At 37.9% G+C, this 24,982-nt stretch overlaps 1 protein-coding gene across 3 annotated transcripts in view; it reads left to right on the forward strand.

Annotated features, from left to right (window-relative positions):
* mnd1 (meiotic nuclear divisions 1) overlaps window positions 1-15,773 on the forward strand; it is a 29,630-nt gene extending 13,857 nt beyond the window's left edge. For 2 of the 3 annotated variants that reach the window (XM_003221742.4, XM_008111956.3), the window contains 4 exons: window positions 7,060-7,134; window positions 8,383-8,497; window positions 13,938-13,982; window positions 15,412-15,621. In XM_003221742.4, the coding sequence (XP_003221790.1) occupies window positions 7,060-7,134; window positions 8,383-8,497; window positions 13,938-13,982; window positions 15,412-15,518 (342 nt within the window). In that variant the 3' untranslated portion in view covers window positions 15,519-15,621. Of the gene's footprint in view, window positions 1-7,059; window positions 7,135-8,382; window positions 8,498-13,937; window positions 13,983-15,411; window positions 15,622-15,653 lie in introns of those variants that run through there. The other variant, XM_008111957.3, reaches the window with a different exon arrangement.
* The last annotated feature ends 9,209 nt before the right edge of the window (window positions 15,774-24,982 follow it).

Below are 24,982 nucleotides of genomic sequence, written 5' to 3' on the forward strand. Positions count from 1 at the left end.
TGGCTCCATTTCTGACCTTTTTGAATGAAAGGGAAATTATGATCCCTTGATACAACCTTGCTTATTTCCCCTCCCTGGAGAATGAACGTCGACTTATCCACTGATCATATCAAAATCCTTAAACTTGCCCTTGACTTATATATGAGATTGACTTATACATGAGTATGTACAATTATTGCTAGTAAATGAACCAGTGGGCTTTGAGTCTTGTCCACGTTTGCAACAGTAAGTGTTAAGCTTCTGTCACTAGCCTTTCCTTGAAAAATGAGTTCAACTCCATTTAATTGGGGTGAACACATACTGGAGGTTGGAGGGCTATTGTGACTATTTTGATTCTTACGCAACCTGTGTAATGTAACCTCCACTTTCTGCCCCAGAAGTGATGTTCTAGTTCTTTTCAGTCAGTTGTTTGATATTTCAAGGTGGAAGACTCTTGAAACAGTAATTCAGAAAGTTTTTTTTAGGGCTTAACATTTTTTAAAAGATAGTTTTGAAAAGTGATTATTGGAACCCAAAGTGCACATAGAGCACTCTTCTGCCCCCCCCAAAAAGACTGAATGCAGTTCAGGGGCTGCACAATTCCCAAATGGCCCCCCAACCACTTCTTTTACATAGTTTTGTTCCTTTTGATTTTGGTAATCTGCTGCTCTTTTTAATTTTAAAGAAAGATAATAAAATTGAAGCCATGTATGTGGCATTTTCAACAAGCCATGTGTCTCCCAGGCCCTGACTACAAACTCATTTGTGGAGCCATTGTTCTTCAATTGTTCATTTTACTGCATGCATATGTTTCCTTCATAATTTTGTTGGATCGTAACAGAAAATTCTTATTTTCTGTACACTAAATGTGAGGCTTTTCAACTAGATGGAAAATCCCTTTTCTTTCCTGCCATTACATTTATTTAGCATCACCTGAATCAATTGCATAAACAAAGAGGGTGAAAACGTACTGTTGTTTAAAGGTGTTTCAACACATGGTTGGTCACAATGTTATTTCCACAGAAGAAATGTGGGGCAGGTAAAATTATATCTTTACTTTGTGAAAGGCAAGAGCTTCAATGTCCTAGAGAGGCATCTATTCCAGCTCTCTGTTAAGAGATAAAATGAATGAACCTTTCACCAGATGAAGTATATTAATCTACGTATTAAAGTTAGTGTGTCAGTGACTTGTGGGAGGCAAGTGCCCTACAAGAAATCTTTGCAGAACAAAAGCTCTAGGCTGTGTTTTTCAAACCAAAGAATGTTGGTCAACTATTGCATTATAGTGGTAAAGAATGGGTGAATATAAGCTGTCTATAATGTGCATTTCTATCTTTCTGTGTGTTAGGAAAAAGTGAGTGATGTTTTGAGAACCATTTTTTAATTCTGATTAGTAAATGGATGTTAAGCCTCGCTTTCCTGATTCAGACATAATTGGAATTAGTTTCAGGATCAAAGCCCAGAACCTAGTACATAGAAAAGGACGAGATGCTACATTCTGGCTTCATAAACCGTATTTTATGAAGGCAGGATTTTTGCAAGCTTACAATATATAGAATCTGCATTAATTTTGAAGAGACACTGGACATGGCAGTTTCTTTGGGTACTTTACTTCTTATGAAGAAGTCACATTGCATTACAGTGTTTCGTTTATTGTTTATTTTTAGATCCCTTTTTTTTTATAAAGATGTATCTGGAAAGCACTTTTTCCCATCACATCATCATCATGATATATGTTTTACCCATATTTTCCTGTAGTTTGAGGTGGGGAACAACAACAAATGATATACATAACACCAAAGAGCACATAAAACAGATACATATTAAATGCAGTCAATGCATACATTAAAATTAATCATTTCAATGTAAACATTGCCCTCAAAGAATTAGTTTTGCAAATTTATAAACAGCTAAGAATGTCAGATTTGAATGGTGGTTTGGATGCAACTTTGATTACTTTACCTGCCTGAAATAAACTAGGTCCTTATAGTTATGCTTGGATGTAAGGGATGTTGACTTGATTTACAGACATTACATACATTATGAGTAACATATGTATGCCCATATCATGATTGTAAATATGCTTTGACAGAAGTCTGGTTTCATTGATTTTATTTAAGCATGTTTCTAAGTCTGTGTCTTGCAGTGACATTTGCAGAAGCCTTTTTGCTCTATATAGGACTGAAACAGTGATATAACAAGGTTAAGAAGGTTTTTTTTCCTGGTTTGAGTGCTTAAAGGGTTGCGACCTGGAAGATTGGGATCCAAGACTGACATTCTGACAGGGAGCTAAAAAACAGGAAAGCAGCTCTGTAAAAGATATCCTTGTACTAGGACATGTTTTTGAAATGCATCACCATAAAAGGTGCTGAGGACAGAGTGGGAGCTGTAAGTACTTGTCAGTGAGTCAGTAGAACAGAACCTTAGCAATGTAGCTTGCCTGATAAGTTGTGAACCATTCTCAGTTTTCAGAAAGTGCTATGTAAGCAGAAGTCTTAGAAATATAGTGCAGCTACCCATCCCATCTATGTACATTATAGATGTCATATGTATTCCATGGCACTTATGCTTGAAATGTTTGACAGCTTAAGTGTTGGTAGGGGAATTGTCCAGGCAGTGGATCTTTTTCTCACAGCTAGTATTTATGCTTGCTGAGGGATTTTGGAAGCTGTAAATGTAAAAAGGTAACTTTTTCAAGACTGCTTTAGTGAGTCTGTACATGACAGCACCCAACGATAAGTGTGTACAAACTGGTTGAATCCATACCATGTATAGTTGTTTTTTTTCCTTCTTTGTTGCTGCACAATTTAGAACCCATTAAACTGAACATAGGTCACCGCCCATCGATGGCAGCTGTCCAGAGGTTTTGTGAACATTCACAGTATTTCAGTTCCAAGAGGCAGCAGTTAACAGGAAGTTTAAATAATCTTCCAGTCACCGTAAATGGGTTGTTGTTCACATTCTTCTTGGTGTGATCCTATGTGTATGTATATGTGCCTTTGAGTCTCCCATCAATTTATGGTGGCCCCATAAATTTCAAAAAGTTTTATTATATAAGGAATACTCAGAGATGGTTTTGCCAATTATTTCCTATGAAATATAGCTTACAGCAGCTGGTATTCATTGGTGGTCTTCCATCCAAGAGCTGACCTTGCTAAGCTTCTATGATCATATGGGATCATTTTAAGATGTTTATACTTGTTTATACTTATTTATTGTCTTATTGGTTTGGATTTATGTATTTGGATTGTTTGAATCTGTATTTGGATTGGTTTTTGTATGATTTTAATATGGTTTAATCTGCTTTGGGTCCTGTGAGGGAGAAAAATGGGATATAAATAAAGATTTGTTGTTGTTGTTGTTGTTGTTGTTGTTGTTGTTGTTGTCTGGTGCCTTTAGGGTATTTGGGCATACTGATTTTGTACCCCATGAAATACAACAGGTGGAAAACCTCAAACTTTGGGACTAAATGTTGTCCACTGTGGCCCCAGATTCACTCCTGAGGTTTCCCGAACGTTTGTGTCCCTTTCACTTTGGTGGTTTTCTAGGTTGTGCTATAGGTTTTTGTTTTTTGTTTTTCTCTATTTGGATTTTAGCCTTTGAATTGCATGAATTTTTTCCCTCTTGGTATATAGCAGAGACATGGGAAGTGCAGCCTTTGAGTTATTTGCAAATGATCCCGAGATGTACCAAAATCACCTTTCCCCAAATCCCCCAGTACCTCCTTTTTTTGGCTGTATGTCACCCAAAACGGAAACTGGAAGTGATGAGACGTTACTTATGGTTGCCATTTGGTCAGGAAGCTGCTCATAGGAATCAGTTTGGCTGCTATCCAGGGTTTGTAGTTCACAGTGGGTCAGGTAATTGACCCCATCCACCATACAGTGGTCCTGTTGTAGGCATTCTAATTGTTTCACAGAGAGCAAGTGGTATGATGTGAGGAAGCAGAATCTTAATGTCTACAACTGGTTCCAAGTTATTAATAGCTGTATTGCTCACCATTGTGTCAACACTTTCAAAGAAGGAAATATAGGATGCATGAAAGAGGGTGACCATACAGTTTTAAGGGAGTAGATTGTATAACAAAGGACCTGCCAAAACAAATAGATGATGGAAGCAACATAAGGTTTCAAGATGAGGTATGTGCTGTCCTACTTGGCTTTCCCTCCCTTGCTTATTTACTGGTTGCTGTTCTTGGGAGGAATGTTCCATTGGCTCTCATTTTGGGGGTGGAGCTTGGGACTCCCCTTTAGGTTTGGATGAGATGGTTCAGCCTGTGAGCTTGCCTCTAAGGCTTTTCCCCCTCCTTTGGCCATTCCAGAGAAAAACCTCTTAGAGATAGGTCATAGAATTTGGTCTGGGTTCTTTGACCTGGCAAATTCAAACAGGCAACATAAATCACGTACTTACCTTATAGTCACATCATAGCTTTAGGTATTTACCTCATAGCCTCATACTTACCATTACAGATAGAGCTCATCATAGCCACGTACTTATCTTACAGTTTACCTCATAGCCTCGTACTTACCTGTAGCTTAGATAGTATACCTCATAGTAAAGTACTTACCTTATGTACTTACCTTATAGCTTATCACCTTATAGTTTACCTCAGAGTTATTATAGATAGTTCACTATAGCTGGTATTTACCACATAGTTATAGCTGATAGTTTACCTCAGAGTCATTATAGTCATTATAGATAGTGCTTATCACAGCCTAGTACCTACCTTTCCTCATAGCTTGTGTGTTTATCCTTTATAGTTTCTATAGTTTTCATTCTCAATCAATATAGTTTTATTTCTGTATAATTTCAGTGATTTTACCTCATATTATTTCTAATACATTAAAAGGACTGTTTCCTGTTTTCAATAAACAATATTTTTGGTTATCTTTAATCAGCTTCTAGAGTATTTACTTTGGGGTTTGAGGTATAATTATAAGGTAAACCGAAGCCGCTTGGGTAGCCAGACCTAGAGATAGCCATTTTCCCCCAGCGTGCCTTCACAAGGTATCTAATAAACACCCAGGCCTATTATTGCTTGTGCCATCAAAGTTTAGTATTAGGACCTCTATCTTTCACACAGAAGCCTAAATCTGAAAATATGGAGAATAGCTGCCAATCAGAAAAAAGTAAACTCTGCCATATGAGCCAGTGGTTTCATAGAATCATAGAGTTGGAAGAGGACACCTGGCAATCTCACGGGTTTAAGTACATTTGCCTTCATTTTATAGAGTTTAATAACAATAAAAATAAAGAAATAGATAAAAAATAAAGAATAGACTATGTGTGGTGCTTGGTGGGAACCAATTATGAAGAAGAAGGAAAGGGGTGAAGAGTGGGGGTCTTGCCATGGCTGAACAGCAGCTGAGGAGTCATCGGTAGTATTTTGTTATATTTTTGCTCATCCGTTCATGTGCAGGTTCGCAGAAGAGAAAAAGAATAATAAACATAATAAAGTAGAGAAATAGGAAGAGATACATAGTAGTAAGGGAAGGAGGGATACAAAGTATCAGGGGCTTGGGGAATGGAGGTGCTTGGGTTACTTTGTGGCCATCTGGCGAGCTTCCTGGCTGGGACGGGGAGAGAATCAGCTGGCTGATTTTCGCAAAGGCTGCTGAGGTCAGCTGGAGCAGACCAATCGGAGACAAGTGGCTGGGTCGGGGTACATGTTGGGGGTTCAGGGACCATGTCGAGTGGGTTACTGCTGGTTCTGAAGAGGCCCCAAGGAGATTGTGGGGATGGAGGACATTTTCATTTCATCAGGTCCTCTGCCCTTGAAAAAACTAAATCACAGGATTCAATTTATGTATTCTTTTTATTAAGGGTGGGGTTGGGGGTCTTCAATATCAATAATGTGGGTAGTCATAACCTACAGTGACTTAAATCAGTACGTGACTGTACTTCTATATCCTCCCTAAAGTCTTCATAAAGGAAATATTGCAAAAATAGAATTTTGTCACCATGGCAAAGGCTGAAATGGCACACTAGCGTGGAAACAGTTCAGATTGCTTAGCTGGAGGGAAGGGGAAGTATATTTAAACTGTATTTAGTACTGGGACTTTTTGCGGCAAAACAAAACATTTTGTCTAACCTTAACACTTGTTCTCTCAACATGGGAAAGGTCTGTAGCGGCATAGAGCTTCCCACTACCATCATTGCAAGATGCCCAAAAGAAAAGTTGCAAACTGAAATGGCGCAACCCACATGCAGACTGCTTTATGTTTGACAACTAAGCTCAGGTTGCTGTATTCAGTATCAATACATGTTTCTTTAACCTCTTGAATAGAGGTGCTGGAATGCAAATCTAGGGAAATCCCCAAGACTTTTATGTGTATACAGTCTCTTAAATGGAGAAAGTGGTAATGGAAGTGGGAAAATATGGTAAGACATTTCTAGACAGGAATGCTGTTTTTAAAAGCAGCAGAAACCAATCTTCCTATAAGATACAAATCAATCTAAACTATATTGTGTGTATCATCATACTGCTTTATATTTGTGCCTCTGAGAAAGTTGTTTATTTCCTGATATTAGGTAAACATCCTATTTAGTCACTTGATATTAATTTCCAGAAGAATAGTTATTAGTCTAATACAGCTTTCTCAACCTTTTTAAACCCAAGATGAATACTTCAAATAATGTTCAGGTCTCAGAGATCCTTTGCATAAAAATATCTTAATTACAGCTCAATGAAGTGTGGGTTTTTGGTGTGTACATTTTTAATCATGATTGTTCACAGAACTGTGGAGTTCTGGAGGATCTCACCTGAGAATTCCAATCTATTAGAAACTGTGTAGAGATCCATAGAATTGTAGAGATAGTGCCATGATAAATGTTTTGGTCTTTAATGCCATGTTTGTTGTCTTTATCACTTATTGTTATTTTCCCCACCTTTAGAAGAAAAATAAATTTGGAAAGATATTAACTAAGTTCTCACTTCAGAGAGTTTCTTAAACAATCACATCTCAATTACATATCTAATTTATTGCCAAAGTCTAATTAAGATGAAAATATTATGAATTCACAATTGGACCATAAGGTTAGTTTTTTATTGTTTGCTTTGCCTTTTGCCTTTTACTTCAGTTTTCAGAGTATTGCCAGAAGAAAAAAACTTTAGAAGACGGTATTGCCAATTCAAAAATTGGGCGCCAAGATACTGTAAGTTGTATTGCTTTAGAAACTGAATTTATAATTTATAATCAGAAGATATTAGGATATACATTTACTTACAATGGACCCACTGAATCAATGGAACTTGTCAGGTTTGCAAGCCACATTCTCTGCATAATGTTCTACATATCACTGATATGTGTATATTATATGGGAAGGGAAGTCACACAAAAATTTATTGGTCCAAAGGATGGGCATCATGCAGTCTTCCATATGTTGTCATACTGTGGCTCCCAGCGTTCCTCATCATTGACTGTGCTGGTTACAGTTGAGAGCACAACTAACATCTGGATGGCATTCCATCAATGCCTTGAATTCTAACAGCCCCCTAGATCTAATCCTTGATGTAACACAAGGGTGCACATCCTCTTCAGACCTAGAACTGCAACTGGTATTCATGTTGTCCCTAATTTTCCAGCTACACCAGTGTAACACTGGAACAAGTTACTTAGAATTATTCTAGGTTGTGCTTATGCCCTGCCTTCAGACTTCAAACACACACCAGTATAAAGTAGGGATGGATCAGGTGTGGCCAGTGGACTTCACTTCTGGGGGGAGCGAGATGGAAAGGCCCATAATCCTTAAAAAGAATTTATTTTAAAAATAGAGCAGTATTTAAGCAATTTTCACCTTAAAAATCATTTAGCCACCCAAGTACTTGAAAACACACAAAGATACTCCCACATCAGTGCCACAAGAACCCATATTACTTCCATACTTATTTAAGTATTGCCAACATAAAAAGCTGTGTGTGTGTGTATAAACACACATACACACACATCCATGATTAAAAGATACACTCCATTTTTAGAGACTTTTATATGGGGGATGTGTTGTAGAATCAAAGAAATACGGTATTCTGCCATTGCTCCCCTTGAGAGAAACACCTCAACTGCACAAGCACCCCTTATTACTTCCAAATAACTGTTTTCTTCTGCAGTTACACTCAAAATGTGAACAGGAAGAGAAACATCTATGCTCCCTGTCACCATTCTGGGGAGATCTATAGAAGAAAAGAAATATATTTGGGCTCATTGAGAGAGATTGAAGGGGAATTGGCTCCTGATCAACCCATAAGTTGTTTCTGCCTGGTATAAGGGTTGTCCCCTTGTATGTATGCCATAACTACAAATCTGGGCTTGTATATTTAGAAGAAAAATAGAATAGAAAACCACATATCATAATTGCTACCATTTAAGATTTCTTTTTGATTCTCCCAAAATAAAATTAATCCAGGCAGAACGTGCTGCGCTAATAAAGGAACTTGCTGCCCTTCGACAAAGGAAAGACCAACTAAAAGCAGAAATAGATAAATACAAAGAATGTGATCCGGATGTTGTTGAAGAAACCCGTAAGTACACATCTAGAGCTGTGTCTAATGTATTGTCAACCCAAGATACTGTGCTGTTGGTGGTAGATCACCTCTTCCTGGAGTCCACCAAACAAAAATAAACCAAACTGAAGACTTCAGTATTGATGACAGGACATTGTCCAGTCCACTACCATGGTTTAAGTCAACAGTTAATGTAAGGTGAATTACATGCACCTTAAGTGCCATGTGATTTGTTATTTGTCCCTAATATGCATGTTTTGTAGATGTAATTGAAATTGTTATAGCTTAACAATCCTTGGTCGCTACTGGCAAAATATTTTAATAACTTGGCAGTGACAAGGGGGCATCTGGTATCTAGGGGAATATAATAATAATAGTCTACTTAATAAGGATACGAAACAGCACTTAAAAACAATAAAAGATTTGAAGTCTGATTTGAATACATATTTGTTTCAAGAGATGCTGAAAGAAATGACAACAAACTACTAGATGAGAAAAAGAGAAGTTTTTTTCACCTCTGAAACTCATTGGTTGGTTGTAAGCGATATTTTGACTTGGCATATCTTAGAAGTTGGTTGTGAACCTTGGGTGCAAGAATGAGATTCATATGGGATAATTAATAACTGGTTAGATGAATGGGAAAGCTAGGGACTTAGCAAGATTGGTTTGTTCATCTGTATATTGCCAGAGCAGAATTTGTTTCCCAGTGTGTTTTTATTTGGTACAAGTCTGTACATCCATAATTTGCTTTGCTTCTGTCCACTCCATTTTGTGTTCGTTTCATTTTGCATTTGTACACGCGTGCACAGTTTCTTTTTTTCTTTTTTTGTTTTCTCACAAGTCGATAGGGGTTAAATTGTTAAAAACATTGTTTTGAGGTCTTCCACAAGCTTCTGAGTTTCATTCAATACCTTTGTCTTATGTTCTGTTAGCTATTGTCACTTTTACTTTAGCATCACAGACTGAGTGCCTTACATATTGAACACAGGATCATGGCATGAAAAAATTAAATATTACTGAAGACACAAAAGTCCATGAGTTCACCACTCCCCATAAAATTTATTTTCTGACATGTTCCAGAATTTGAATTAAGTTTTTCTTTTCTTTTTAGTTTTAAGCTGCTCCATAGCTTGTGTTTGGCTGTAGTATGGTAATGCAGAAAAGGACAGATTTTAGATGTTGGCTGTTATTATCCTCAACGAACTCCTTGAAAGAGTTTCATTGTGTCTGTTAATTATGCATTGTCTTTGACCCAACATCTGTAGAAGCCTTCTGTGAAATGAAGGAAATGCATATAACAGTGTTGCATCTGTCTCTCCATCCAAGAGCATATTAAACACTACTGTATAGCTGTGGGTTTGTGAGGCGGCATTGTTAAAACATTGCATCTGTGTGAACCTTAAAAATATCCTCTTGTCAAGTCCCATCAGTGCAGGCTTTCTGTGTCCCTTACGAAAAGGTCAGACTGTCAAATCTCATCAGTCTACAAGCACTGTCTTTCCATAAAGGGTCTGATGGGGTTTGTGAGGGCTAAGTAACAAAAGATATCTGTCAACTCTACACAAATACACTTGTCTACCACCATACTCTGGGTTTAGCCTGGCTGCCCGCACACTGTTGACCTATTTGGGTCCCCTTTCCTCTCTGTTCTAAATTTTAAAAAGCTTTTGCTTAGAACCTGATTCCACAGTCACTGATGGGAGGTGCATTGAACTGCTGCTTTCTTTTTTTCTTTTTTCTTTTCTTCTTTGATTTTTTTCCTGAATATGTCACAGCTGCCATTTACTTCCATGTATTTCTATCCTTTGGTTTTTGTTGTATAATCAACAGAACAAGAAAGCATAAATGTATTTTCTTTGAGTGTATCACCAAAGTGGATGAAAGAAGGATGTGGAAGTTCCTTCTCAAAGCAGAACAGCTCAGTAAATGTACATGTTGCTTCAGACTGCATGTTCTGCTTGTTCTTGTGGAAAACATTTGGTATCTAAGAATATGTTTTTCTTCTTCTCCTTTTAAACGTTTATTGTTTACCAAATACAGTAAGAGTTCACATATGTGGGCATATAATTGTTAAAATCTTGAGGACTATAACACAATTTCAAGTTATATTCCAGTAGCATTCATTGCTCTGTGCCATTTCAGAACCATGCAAATTCTGCATACTTCTAGAGATTTCATTTTACAGTCATTTTTCTGCAGCTAGCATTAAAATTGATGATACCAGTTAGATGTGCTAATATCTTTCATAACACAGATATGCTAATGTTTCTTGCTGCAAATTCAGATTGTGCTTGCTTTTGGTGGGTAAGACCCCCACCTCTCAACTTCTTGGACCAAGGGACTGATGAAATTATTGTGGACTGAAACCTCTGCTTTTGTTTATTGTGCAATTGGCCCTTTGCGAGTATTTTTTCATGGTGTCAGAATTGTGGCAAAAGGTTTGGCAGATTGAGAGCCAGAGAACTACTGTGTAAAGCCTACTGGTAACATGTGTGCAAAGGACTATGCTGTGCTTCTATATAAAGTAGAATGTTGTGACTAAAGCATGAAATAAGTCGGTTTATTGTATGTGCTGTTCCTCTCCTAAAGTGGAACCCAACATAATTTTTTGAAATGCATACTTATAGTAACTGAACACATGACTCATCCAGAGAAGAGTGACCAAAATGATCAAAGGTTTGGAAGCCAAACCTATGAGAAGCAGCTTAGGGAGCTGGGTGTGTTTAGCCTGCAGAAAAGAAGGCTAAGAGGAGACATGAGAGCCATGTCAAAATATATGAAAGGATGTCACATTCGGCAAAGAAAAACTTGTTTTCTGCTTCTCTGGAGATTGAGACATGGAGCAATGAATTCAAATTGTGATCCTGTTTAAACATTAGGAACACTTTCCTGACTATGAGGGCTGTTGTTTAACAGTGGAATTGCTGCCTTGGAATGTGATGGAGTCGCCTTCTCTGCAGGTTTTTGAGCAGGGGTTGGATGGCCATCTGTTGGGATTTCTTTGATGATGCATTCCTGTCAGGTAGAAGGGGGTTGGAGTGGATGACCTTTGGTGTCTCTTCCAACTCTACGATGCTGTAAAACTGGACTAAAAAGTATACATCCAGAGTAAGTGTTTATTGTGAGAAAGTCAACTCTAGATGGTTATAATGATTTGAATTTGTTATGTTTTACAGTTAACAGTCATATGAATTTTGATCATATCCTAAACTGAATGACTGACTGTTTCCCCCAATGGAAAGGTGTACAGTAGATACCTCTGATATAATATAGCATCTATATTTTAGTAGCAGTTATGTATTATTCTCTTATGTATTTTGCTATTATATAACTAGGAATACATAAAGATTTTTTGTGCCACAGTACATTTCTTTGCTTATAAGAGGAATAAATAAGCATGATAGGCATTTCTGTTGGCTAATTTGGAAATATCATTTTTCTGTATATGAATTGTGTCAGCCAAAGCTGGCAGTCCCACTTTTCCGGGAGTAAACCCCATTGAACCCAATGTTACTGGCTGGATGATCCTTTTTGGCAGAAGGATTAAGAGTTCTGCAGCATGGTTAAAACAGGAAGCTTAGAAAAGTTGCACTTTTGGGGGACAGTACAGACACACGAGGCCAGTAATCTCAAATAGTATGAAGAACCAATGTTTTCAAGGTCTGTTAAAATGTGTGCTTATTTTACTCTGAAGCCTATAATAAAAGGTTGCAATACAGTTTGATTTCCTTTGCTTTATTAAATCGTAGGGGGGGGGGATCACACTTTCTATGTCATGTAAAACTCAGAATTCCACTTTATTTTCTAGTGAATTTTTGTTTCAAAAACATAACTCCAAATGCAGGTTTTAAATACTGTCAAATCTTTCGAGTTACTGACTGAAGTAAGAGCTGAAGAGTTGAGTTTTATACACTAACCCCTTTTGGGATTGTCTGGTAATAATGGTTTGTTTAGCAAGTTAAGCAATACAGTCACTGATATCAATGGAATATGTTATGTTGCCTTAATTTCTCAGCCTCCCTAGAGACAAGCTTTAGGCAATGCCTTGACCATTGCCAATGAATAAAGTTCAGCAAGCCCTGGCAAGACAAAAGAGTGTGTGGGGGTGTGGGAAATATGACCGCTTTTTCAGGGCTTCACTTTGGGAATTTGTCTTGAGCCCATAGACATTGGGGGGGGGGGGGGGGGAGAGATGACTGGTTTGCTTCATCAGCAAGTCTACAAGTAGATCTATTTGTTTCATCTACAATTCATATGTGGTTCTTCCAAGGGAATCTTTTATTTTGCTGCATGCTTAAGTGGTTTCCTAGGGCTGACTTTTTCCTTAGCTTTACTCCATAACTTGTCTCTTTGTATTGGGAGCATGGACTCATGAATCTCAATGTGAAAAGAATTTCACAAAAGTTACAGTGTTTTATGCCGGGAGGTGCTGGTTCTTATATAACAGTGGTTTGTTGAATAAATTTGCCATCATGATGAAGAACGGTGCCTGAAAGGAACAGACAGACAGCTTGAAAAAAGAGTAAGCTGTCTCTAATAATATAAAAATATTTACATTATTTAAATGTGAGCATAAACTAGAGAACGATTTTGCAATTAATCTGTACTTTTTTAGAATCTGTCAGTAATCTATCTGTAGCAGAAGAGGGAATGAGAACCATCTCCTTTTATTTTCCTTTTAATTTTTGGTATCATTTTGTTTGGCTGGATCTTATCAACAGTACAAATGTTCTTGGTTGTTCACCTTAGGAAAAGGGTCTATGACTTCAGATCTGGATATACTGTACAAAGGACCTAAGAATCTGGCAGTAAGATCGGTCTAAGCTACAATAGAGGCCCCGTCTACACTAATGCAGTTTGAAACGGCATTTTATGGTCAGTGTAGACTCAGTAATGCCATTCAGTGCAGTTAAACCACATTATGTGAGTCTACATTTGCGATATAATGCGGTGTCAAACTGCATTGTATAGCAGTGTAAATGGAACCAGAATCTGAATAGTCAGGTCTTATTCTAATTGATCCACAATTTTAACTCTATATTTAGGACAGTTCAATGCATTTGCAACTATTTATTTTCATACTATTTAGTACATTTTACTTATTTGATATTTCTTGTTTCCTTGTTAGTTACTAATTTTAATTTCTATGTCCATCTTTTTTGGCTAGCTGCTGTGAAATTTGTATTTGTATTTGAAGAGAAACATACTCACTGGTCTAGGATTTTCCATTCTTTAGTACACTTGCAGAGCCTACCTCATCACAAACTTATTCCCCCACTTTATATTTGTGAGTTGGATGAGTATTAAGTATTCTAACATTTTTAAAACCTCAAAAAACTGGAATTTTGCTCATTGTTCATAGAACAGCTTCACAAATATAATTTTAAATCCTTTTGGGTTTGTGCATTATGGATCTAGATATTAGTGTGTTAATTTTCTTTTTTTCTTGTTTTTGCAGGCCAAGCAAATAAAATAGCTAAGGAAGCAGCCAACAGATGGACTGGTGCGTGTCTGTTTACATTCCTTAGTAGAATTCCTCCCCCTTCCTTGACCAAAAATAAACTTGAAGGAAGAAGCTCAGTCATTCATAAAACTTTAAAAATTGTTACCCCTTGATGAACGAGTGAGCTTTTTGGCAAGTAAATTGGTTGCTAGCAGTATATAAAATCTTTTCTTTGGTGAAGTCTTCCATTCTGAAGAAAAGATGGGTATAAGTGGGATGCATGCTACAAATTGTACATCACAATTGCTTTATATGAAAAGCCTAACCTGAGCAGTGCAGTCTTAAGTGTACCTGAAGATCCAGGTTTTTGGCTGCATAAGGCTTGGAAAAACAGGAAACAAAATGTACATGCAGCACATACCGGATTAGGTAACTAGAGTTAAAGAAAAAGTCTTGGAGACTCTATTCCATTGGTGGGTGAAATCAAGGGCAACAGTCTGGGACCAAAAATAGCAGCATATTTTAACTTAAAGCTTCCCCTGCCAGTACATAACCCTCAGGAGAGGCATTCCATGGTTTATTTTTAGTATGGGAAAAAGAACCATACAGATTCGTGTACAGTTTGCTGGCAAATCACTGGATCATCATGTCCCAGCTCTGATCAAGAATATCCAAAGAACCATGTATTTCCATAAGAGCCTATACTACTTCTGAGAAGGGAGCCCCTGGTGGTGCAATGGGTTAAATCCTTGTGCTGGCAGGACTACTGACTTGAAGGTTGGGTTGCTGACTGAAAGTAGCTGGTTTGAATCCGGGGAGGGCACGGATGAGCTCCCTCTGTCATCTCCAGCTCCCCATGCGGGGACATGAGAGAAGCCTTTCACAGGATGGTAAAACATCAAAACATCCGGGCAGCCTCTGGGCAATGTCCTTGCAGACAGCCAATTATCTCACACCAGAAGCGACTTCAAGTTCTCAAGTTGCTCCTAACACACACAAAAAAACCCTGAGATATTCAGGGGGCTCCCATCTTTCGGTCCTGCTACGCTAAGAGATGTATATTAAGCAGAATATAGAAGAGGGCCTTCTCAGTGTATACTCCCAGCCTCTTGAATTGTCTTCCTTCTTTGCTGTCTTTCCATTGGGAGGTGAAAATATTTCTGTTCTAACATGTTTTGGGGAACTCTCTGTAAGGGTATTTAATAGTGTGTTATTTTTCTGATTTTATTATTTCGAATGTATGTTTTAAACTCTTTAAATACCATAGTTAGCTCAATATTTTTTCCAGTAATTTTTGTATAATTTTACCTTGTATGATAGAAGTACCGTAGTAGCAGCCATTTGGGAAACTGTAGAACGTCAGGTTTAGCATTAGCCCCCGAGATTTCCCAATTCCTGACTAATTCGTTCTCAGATTATTTTTTCTTGTAAGAACAAACTTTTAAAAATTAAATGTTCATGTTTTTCCTCCCTCTTGTTTTGTCTGCAGATAATATCTTTGCAGTAAAATCTTGGGCCAAACGGAAATTTGGATTTGAAGATAGCAAAATTGACAAAACCTTTGGTATTCCAGAAGACTTTGACTACATTGATTAGTTGTATTTAGAAAAGATGGCAAATAATATTGTTCAAGAGGTTTTCATTCTGAAGTTTCTTTCCAATTGGTATTGGTATTTGGATTAATAAAAGCTGAAAATATCCTCAAACCTCTTTTTTACTTTCCCTTTCTAGAAATTCTGGTTTGAACTTAGAACTACTGACCACGAGATCCACAGACATACTCGTTGCCTTTATATGAATAGAATTGGTTGTATGATACAAGAAATAAATGGCACAGTGGAGAAAATGGAAGAGTTTCTGGAATACTTTTATAATACTTCTGGAACATATTTTAAAAATGAAATTTAGCAGAGTAGTTTTATTTAGAGGTTTAGAAGTTTATGGCTGTATTATTTGGAATGATTTTCACCTCACCTTTCAGGCAAAGTCCTTTAAAAATCATATAGTCAAAAGACATGACACAAGAAAAAATGGGACTGAAAAGGAGACAGAAAAAAGCAAACTTGGCACTGTTCTTAAAGTTGGATGAGTGTACTTGCTCCATACAGTACATATTCAAAAAAATCTCCATATTCATCTCCTTGAGCAGTCTCCTGTGGTTTAGTCATCCTTCCTAAGATATGATGTGGGATGACAGAGCTATTTTAAAAAGCCAGGTAGGCCCAGATAATGAGACAATTGAAATTAACTGAACACAGAAAGCATGCTCTTGTGAACATTTTGTAGAAGTATTCTGTTGGAACAAGCAAAAGATGCAATAAATAAGTAGAAATCACAATCCACTGGCAGCTCCATGGGACATGTGGCATAAATGTTGTACACTGGAAATAACTGTTTCCTGTCATTAACTCTCAATTTCAAAAGCTATAAGGTATTGTCCCCAATTAAGGTCTTTCTGCAAGACTTGTTTTGTACAATGCATGCAAAGTAGTGAGAAGCCCTTGATGTGGTGCTGCGGGCGTATGAGATGGAGCAGGAGCAACAGCCTGGACTCATGCCACTTGTACATCATCCAGGGCAGCTGTCTATTTTTAACCCCCTGATGGTCCTGTGCCATCAAAATGCAATGTGCTTTGTTTGGAAGTGTGCATGATAGAACCCCTCTATTTAAAAACTCTCTAACCTTCTGCAGAAAGCATTTGCCAATGGAGCAGAGCATCAGTGTACAGCAGAGCTTGGGAAAGTTACATTTTCTGACTACCGCTATCAGAATCAGCTCAGGGATTCTGGGAATAATGTAATATTTGTATTTATGTGTTGCAACTATCTTTTCCTCAAGAAATCAAGAGATTTTCCTCACCCTATTTTTGTCTTCCTGACAATGCAAAGAGGTAGGTTAGGCTATGAAATAGTGATGGGCAAAAGGTCACCCAGTGAATTTCATGACCCAGATTTTTTTAGTGACTGCCCTATACTTGATTGCTGTTCTATGCTGGCTTGGTCTTCACAGTTAGTTTCATCTTCCCAGCCTTAAGTGCTTTTATGGTGGTGGTAGTGGTGGTGGTGGTGGTGGTGGAAAAAGGGGAAGATGGAGAGCAAAGCCAAGTGAAGATTGATGCCAAAACGCTATTCTTCTTGTATGGACATCTGAGGAGCAAAGAAGCTTAGATCAGCTCATTCACTCTCTTCATGCTTCACTGCAGGATTTCTTGGCTCTTCCTTGCATACACCAATCCTGAAAGAAACTCTTTATGAGCTACACAAATGTTGGTGATCTTCACTGCATACTGCATTTTATAGCAATCTATCCTGTGAGAATATTACAGTACATTCTTTTCATATACAGATCTTCGCAAGCATTGACATGTAATTCTTGGCATGTAACATTTCAGATGTTTTTAAGGAATTAATACCTGGTCCTGGGAAGTACTCACCAAGTCTCAAGGGTGGGCAAAGTACAGTTTGTCTGAATTATACGGTCTTACAGGCCCATTGTGTGCCCCCCCCCCAAGTCCCTTCAGGGGTCACAAAAAGGTTTTGTAAAAATAAAATTGCCCTTAAATATCCTCTAAGAGTTGTGTTCATCCTTTTCTATATATCCCTGGGCAATTTTAGACACAGTACAGGGTAGGTTTTATTTATTTATTTATTTTTGCAACAGAAAGTTAACTTATTTTTCTTCCGTGTTCGTCCCACTTGATGGTACGAAGGGCTAGGAGAACTTATAATTGAAGGACCCTTGGATAATTTTTGAGATGATAATTTTTAATTCTTTAATACCTATATTGAATTTTAAAAACTCTAACCTATTATATTTCTATAATGTTTGCTTTTTTAATATGTTGCTTCTTTGTATAAGTATACATCTATTGTTTTTTCTATTATTATTATTATTATTATTATTATTATTATTATTATGTTTATTTATATCCCACTTTATCTCTCCATATGGAGACTCAAAGCGGCTCAAAACTAAAAACATTTCAATACATCTTAATATATATAAATATTAAAGTAGTATTAAACAACATTGGTATTAAAACAATCCAGGTTAAAACCGTAACAGCATATAAAATCACATCACATAAGCCTTCCCTATTCTCCAAAAATACCAACACAGTTTATTTGAAAGGTCTTTCTGGCAGTAACTAAATCTTAGGAAGTTGAGGAAAAACCCCACAAAAAAGTGGGAAAACCACCAAAGGTGGAGAGGCCTGGAAGGAGCATGACCATTTTGGGAAGATCGGGAAGACAATGCTTGGCTCCAGAGCCATTTGTTCCTTATTCTGAGTCTAAAAACGTTTCAAACAGCTACAGTTACATTGTCAAGCTAAGCCTTTTCAAACATTGCATAGCAATCGGCTTGTAATCAGTTTAGTAAACATTCATAAGAAGCACACCTTGGAGTGTAATTCAGGGTGTGTAACCATTAAAATATCAAGGATTCATAAGAAATGGACTGGAGTTCACTTCCAGGCTTTAAAAAAGTCCCTTGTTTTGTGGTGCATTGCAGTGGGTACAATCAGGTAATATAAGAAACTGGGCTTACTAGCCTCACATAGCTCTTCTCTCTTTAGATGATATTAATATAAGCTTCATTGGATTCAAGTGGCAAGCCTGCCCTACTGAGTTGGGAGGCAGTCTCATACATTCTGTTCAGTGGGGACTGGACTTTAGAATGCTCTCCTGATATCATCGCTGGGATGTGTGTGTCCTCATAGGTTTGACTCATAGAACTGTATTATGAATTCCATTGGCACTGTATCTGACATTCATAACTAAGATCATATTGTGAGTCATTTTATCAATTCAAATATATCTTACTCAGAAATATGTCCCACTCTAATTTAGGTGGCATTCATGTAAATTCATGTAAATTTAGGTGGCATTCATAAAATTTGTATGTGCAAGCTTTTCATCCATGTACACATGGCATACATGTGCCAAAATGTACCCAGGGTAATACCTTAAAGTCACTAGATCCCATCTAATCTTGGAAGTAACATAGTATCAACCATGGTTAGAGCTTACAAATGAATAGTGGGTGAGATAGGTTATATTTCAGAGGAAGGAACTAGGAAACCACCTCAGAGTATTATTTGGTTAAGAAATCCCAAGGCCTTTCCACACAGCCTTATAACCCAGAATATCAAGGCAGAAAATCTCACAGTATCTGCTTTGAACTGGGTTATCTGTCCACACTGCCATATAACCCAGTTCAAAGCAGAAAATGTGGGATTTTATTCAGCTGTGTGGAAGGCCCCTCTATGAAACTGATAGCTGTCATAAGTCAAAAGGAAACATGAAGGCACATACACACACAAGAAATAATTATAGTAAAAACTTTCTGATTGATACAAGTCCATTTTTTTTACATGGGTGGAAATGTGGAAGTCAAAGAACCAGGTCCTTCCCTCCTCATGCAAAGAACCACACCATGTCATTGTGGTCTAAAAACCACAAGTTACATTCAGCACTGGGTTGCATGCTGGTTCTCTGGGTGGGTTTGGGGGTGATATTTTGATATGACCAGGAATTGTGATTGATTTATTCGACTTATGGCATCCAAATGATAGTTTTCTTGGCAAAGTTATATTTGCTATTATTGCTTTTCTCCAGGCTGAAAGAGTGTGACTTGTCCAAAGTCCCCCAATGGATTTCCATGGCTTAGCAAAGATACAACTTCTTGTATCTTAAGAGTTGAATTCAGTTCTCAAACCATTAATCCATGATTGCTAATACAGGCACTTATGAGTGCAATGCTACTCCCTTTCACTAGTGTTCCCTACAAACACTGCTGCTGATGCGGAGGATAATATACAATAGTCTTACTCTCCATACTAGCTTAGCAGCATCCCTTAACAAGCATTTGAAGCTGTAGATTTGAACTACAGTATACACTAATAATGCTTCTCATTATTTAACTTCATTGGATGGCCCCAGTTTTATGTGTAATAAGGGAGAAAACCCTCCTCTTCCTGTTTTTTCCACATTGCAAACATTTTAATACGCCTCTGTCTCAACCCTCTCATTTGTTCTTTTACAAGCTAAAAAACCCTAAATCTTTTAACCTTTGCTCAGTCCCTTGATCATCTTAGTTGCCCTTCTTCAAGATAAAACATGATGGAAATGAAGTTTGTTATGGCCCTGTCAGTAATGCTAGGAAAGGAATCTTGGGCATTAAAATGAGCTTGTAAAATCCACTTTTTTAGCTTCTCTGTGACAAAAACCAGTAGGAAATGTAAATGACTACCAGATGTCGACAAAAGCTTTTAGCTGGCCTGTATTTTGGGTTCTCACATATTTTGTTTCACTGCTGCTTAACATTTAGTGGTGTTGGTTGAAGACTGATAATCACATACCAAATTACAATTTAACGTGTGGTAAATCTGTTTGCTTGTAGTGTCATGCTGGACAGCAATAGAAAATCTACTTTATATTCAGGTATCTGTGCACAGAAGCAAAGGGTAACTGGTATAATACTGGCTCACTGTCTGCCATAGTTCTAAAAGACCAATTTATCCTATGATTGCCAGGTTGTGTCTTGGTGAATGATGGTCTCCATTTGCCCCTTTTAAAAGATTTTTCTGTACTGGATACGTATTAGGGTTAATGATGAATTGAAGACTGCCAAGACTGGAATTAAAGATAGTTGACTGCCTGCAGCAAGGGCATCCAAAGTGATCAGTCCACATAATTCCCAATTTTATTTTGGCCAACTTTCCTTTTTCTTTTAAAGCTTTGGGTATATTTTAGGATTGCAGAAGCAAAGGTCAATTTTAATTACTTTTTTTTGGGGGGGGCACCCTTTTCGGGGAGGAAATCAATTGCAGTGGTTCCCAGATATTGTTACATTAGATGTCAGCAAAGGACTCCCAGGCTACTTTTGCAACCTTGGACTTCTCTAGACGTCTGGGCTGCCTTTCAAAAGGAAAGAAAGGGGTGAATTGTGTCACATAGAAGCATAGGAGAAAAGCCGTTAACACGTTCACAGAATTTTTGGGACTCCCATGATCATTGGTTTCATATCTCCTCCCCACCACCCAACTTTCCAGCTTCCAACCATGTCCAAGGTATTTATTTTTGACATTCTATTGTGAAGGTCACATCCAGCCACATATATGATTACAGCTCTTAGCTTCTCTGCTCCTTGGTCATGCTGGCTGGGGATGATGAGATCTACGACAACATTTGGAGATTTAAGGTTGAGAGCCCCTAGAGTGATGGGTTTGTCGTGGGGCACCTCTCTCTTGTAGAGCCAGGTAGAGTTATTTTTGGAGTAATATAAGTAGCCATGCTAGTTGAGGGGTTCTGGGAGAGTTGCAGAACAAACAGCAACAATTTCTGGTTTTGTTTTGGGGCTGCTTATTCAGCTGCCTGCTTAGCAATTAAAACCAATGCTGTAAACTATGAATCTTCATTTGCTGCAGCAACACTGATCAGTGTAATCAGTGCTGCTTTATGGTTATTATTTTTGAGCAAATGTCCAGAGTCAATGCCCATTCATCAAACAGTGTGCAGGTGAGTAGTAACTGCAAGCAAATGTATTATTTTATATGACAGGAATAAATCATGGACGCATCAGTCATGAAATGGGTTACAGATGCAAAACAAATCCCTGAGGCATTCAAAAGTTCAGTTTATGGAGTGTAGATGCCAGAGATCCTCCTTGTCTGAAGTTCCAGTTTTTCTAAGGGGAGAAAGTCTCTAAATATTTTGTAATAAGAATTGATAAGGAATTATTAACTGAAGATTTTGGGGTTTGGCTTTCTCCAGTAATATAATAACTGATAATAACTAGCTTTTCTACAACTAGAACTTGAAACTAAGATATTATTTCTTGCTAATTCCTCTTTTAAATTCACTGAAATTATGTCACAGCTATGATTAAAAATAAATTATATTCTTCTATGGGGTAACTGTAACATTAATATTCACTCATATACACACTGGGGGAAGAATTTGAAGTCATAGACTCTATTAGTCTGGAGTGACGATTCACACATAGACACCATCTGCCTGTAAAGGTCTGTTCCGAGATTCTTTATTCCATGCATCTGGAAAATAAGCTTAGTCAATGAGAGCTTATGCTTTGTTGTTGATTATTCGTTCAGTCGCTTCCGACTCTTTGTGATCTCATGGACCAGTCTACGCCAGAGCTCCCTGTCGGGCGTCACTACCCCCAGCTCCTTCAAAGTCAAGCCAGTCACTTCAAGGATACCATCCATACATCTTGCCCTTGGTCGGCCCCTCTTCCTTTTTCCTCAGCATCACTATCATTCCCAAGCTTTCCCGTCTTCCCATGATGTGGCCAAAGTACTTCATCTTTGCATCTAACTACCCTCCCTCCAATGAGCACCCGGGCATTATTTCCTGGAATATGGACTGGTTTGATCTTCTTGCGGTCCAAAGCACTCTCAGAATTTTCCTCCAACACCACAGTTCAAAAGCATCTATCTTCCTTCGCTCAGCCTTCCTTATGGTCCAGCTCTTGCATCCATAGGTTTCTACAGGGAATACAATTGCTTTTACTATGTGGACCTTCGTTGCCAGTGTGATGTCTCTACTCTTCACTATTTTATTGAGATTGGTCATTGCTCACCTCCCAAGAAGTAAGTGTCTTCTGTTTTCCTGGCTGCAGTCTGCATCTGCAGTAACCTTCGCACCTAGAAATACAAAGTCTGTCACTGCCTCCACGTTTTCTCCCTCTATTTGCCAGTTATTAGTCAGTCTGGTTGCCATCATTTTGGGTTTTTTGATGTTTAACTGCAACCCAGATTTTGCACTTTTATCTTGGTTATAAGGCTCCTCAGCTCCTTCTTGCTTTCAGTCATCAAAGTGGTATCATCTGCACATCTCTGCTTGTTAATTGTTTCTTCCAGCAATTTTAACTCCAGCCTTGGATTCATCAAGCCCCGCACATCGCATGATGTGTTCTGCATACAAGTGGAATAGGTAGGGTGAGAGTATACAGCCCTGCCCATCTCCTTTCCCAATCTTGAACCAATCTGTTGTTCCGTAGTCTGTTCTTACTGTTGCTACTTGGTAGTTGGTAGCTTACGTTTCCCATGTTGATAGGTTTCCCTTTGGGCTTTTCCTGCATGGCAGGGGGTTGGACTAGATAGCCCATGTGGTCTCTTCCAACTCTATTATTGTATGATTCCCATATCGACACAAGTGGAAATCTTGCTCCATTTGCTCATTTCAACTTTCATTATAATCCCTCTGCTGCTTGTGGAACACTAATGTGAAGTAATTTCTTTCTGGCAATCAAAAGATTAGGGGTAAATAAAGGAGTATATATGAGGATAAAGGGACCACCCATTTCCCTATTCTACTGCTTTCTTGCAAAAAGAGAAATTCTCCTTGTAAGCTGTGAGTGACATTGAAGTGTTAATCAGAGCCTTTTGGAAAAGATCTTATGACTTAGATCCATACGTGTTCTCAGAATTAAAGTTACAATCTTCAACCGGATCCAAAAATTCAAACATTATATATATGACTAGCAACTCCCCTCCCTTTAATTTCAAATAAAGATCCTTTGAGTTCATTATACAGTACATGTGTAAATTAAATATTTTTTTAATAAAAGGTGAAGATATTTTAGATCTTTCTGTATGTAAAGATAGAATATATAGACACCTCTAAGCACAACTAATTAGCTTGAACATTATAGTTAAATACTCTAAGCACTTTTCCCACTTGTGATTTACAGGTTTAGTGCTGCATTAAAATCTACATATGAGTCATGCACTGTGGGAAAGAATCATAACTCATAGTTTTAAACCAAAAATATGGTCTGCTGTCTCATTATAAATAATGCCAAGTTGGAAATGTTCTCCTGTTAAACTAATTGGCCACATACCTTTCAACTGAAGGACATTTTACTTAGTTAAAGGAATCCCCTCGGGGCAGAGCCTCAGGCAAGACATTTCTGTTTCTTGGAAGAGTCAGCCTTTTCATGAATGGAAGGTGAAGAGAGAGAAAGGCCGGAAGGTCTACAAAATAGCATGTTCAGTCAGAACTGTATTCAAATTTTGAGACAATCTTAGATACAGTTGAACACCATACAAGAAAGAGACAATAAGAAGAAACAAAGATTCAAGAGCCTCAGTTCGGGCAGAATTGTGTCTATCGCTCAAAGACTTTACCTTTCCTCATAAAGACTTTGTTGTGAGACTCAGGAGGAGAGAAAGTCTAAAATTTTTGTCAGTTAATACATTCTTGTTTGATTCAACTATATAGTATTCTATTTGTTCCCTGTGCAGCCAGTTCACCTTCCAAGTAGTTAAGTTAGCGTGGGGGCAGAACACATAGCACTGAGCCATGACAGTTAAAGTAGTATAAAGCTGCATTAATTCTATACTGTAGATGCACCCTTTGTTGGAACTGAAAGAAAATTCTGAGGGATCACCTTGCAACAGTATCTGTTATGCAAAAACATTTTCCTAGATTAGGTAAAAAGGACATGGATATGGTGAATATCAGAGGATATGAACCTGACGGAGAAAATCACAGGACCCCCCCCCCCTCTTTAATTATGGACACGCTTTCAATGGAAAAATCAGACATTTTGTACAGACAATGTTAGAGAAATGATATCTACTAAGGAGAGACATCTCCAACTGAATGAACTGGGATTCTCCCAATCATAAGCCACATTTGTAGTAACCCAAGGGATACCGCCTACTGTTATTTCAATCATCTCATAACTGAAAGTGCATTGGAGTTGTTGCCCCAATCTATAGTGCCTCAGAAACCCTTTGGTTGTAAAGCTTCTTGGCTTATGAGGTGGTTCTTTTGTGTCATTAGCAGAAGTAGTTCACATGATGGCACTTCACTGTCATCACTATAAGTACATCTGTACTGTAGAATTAATGCAGTTTGATACCTCCGTAAATGGCATAGCTCAATGCCATGGAATCCTGGGGTCTGTAGTTTGGTGGGGCATACCACTCTGACAGAGAAGGCTAAAAGCCTTGTAAATCTACAATTCCCATGATTCCGTAGCACTAAGTCATGACTGTTAAAGTGTTGTTGATTTACATTAATTCTGCGGT

This window comes from Anolis carolinensis, chromosome 5 (genome assembly GCF_035594765.1).
Source record: "Anolis carolinensis isolate JA03-04 chromosome 5, rAnoCar3.1.pri, whole genome shotgun sequence".
In the NCBI taxonomy this organism is placed as follows: Eukaryota; Metazoa; Chordata; class Lepidosauria; order Squamata; family Dactyloidae; genus Anolis; species Anolis carolinensis.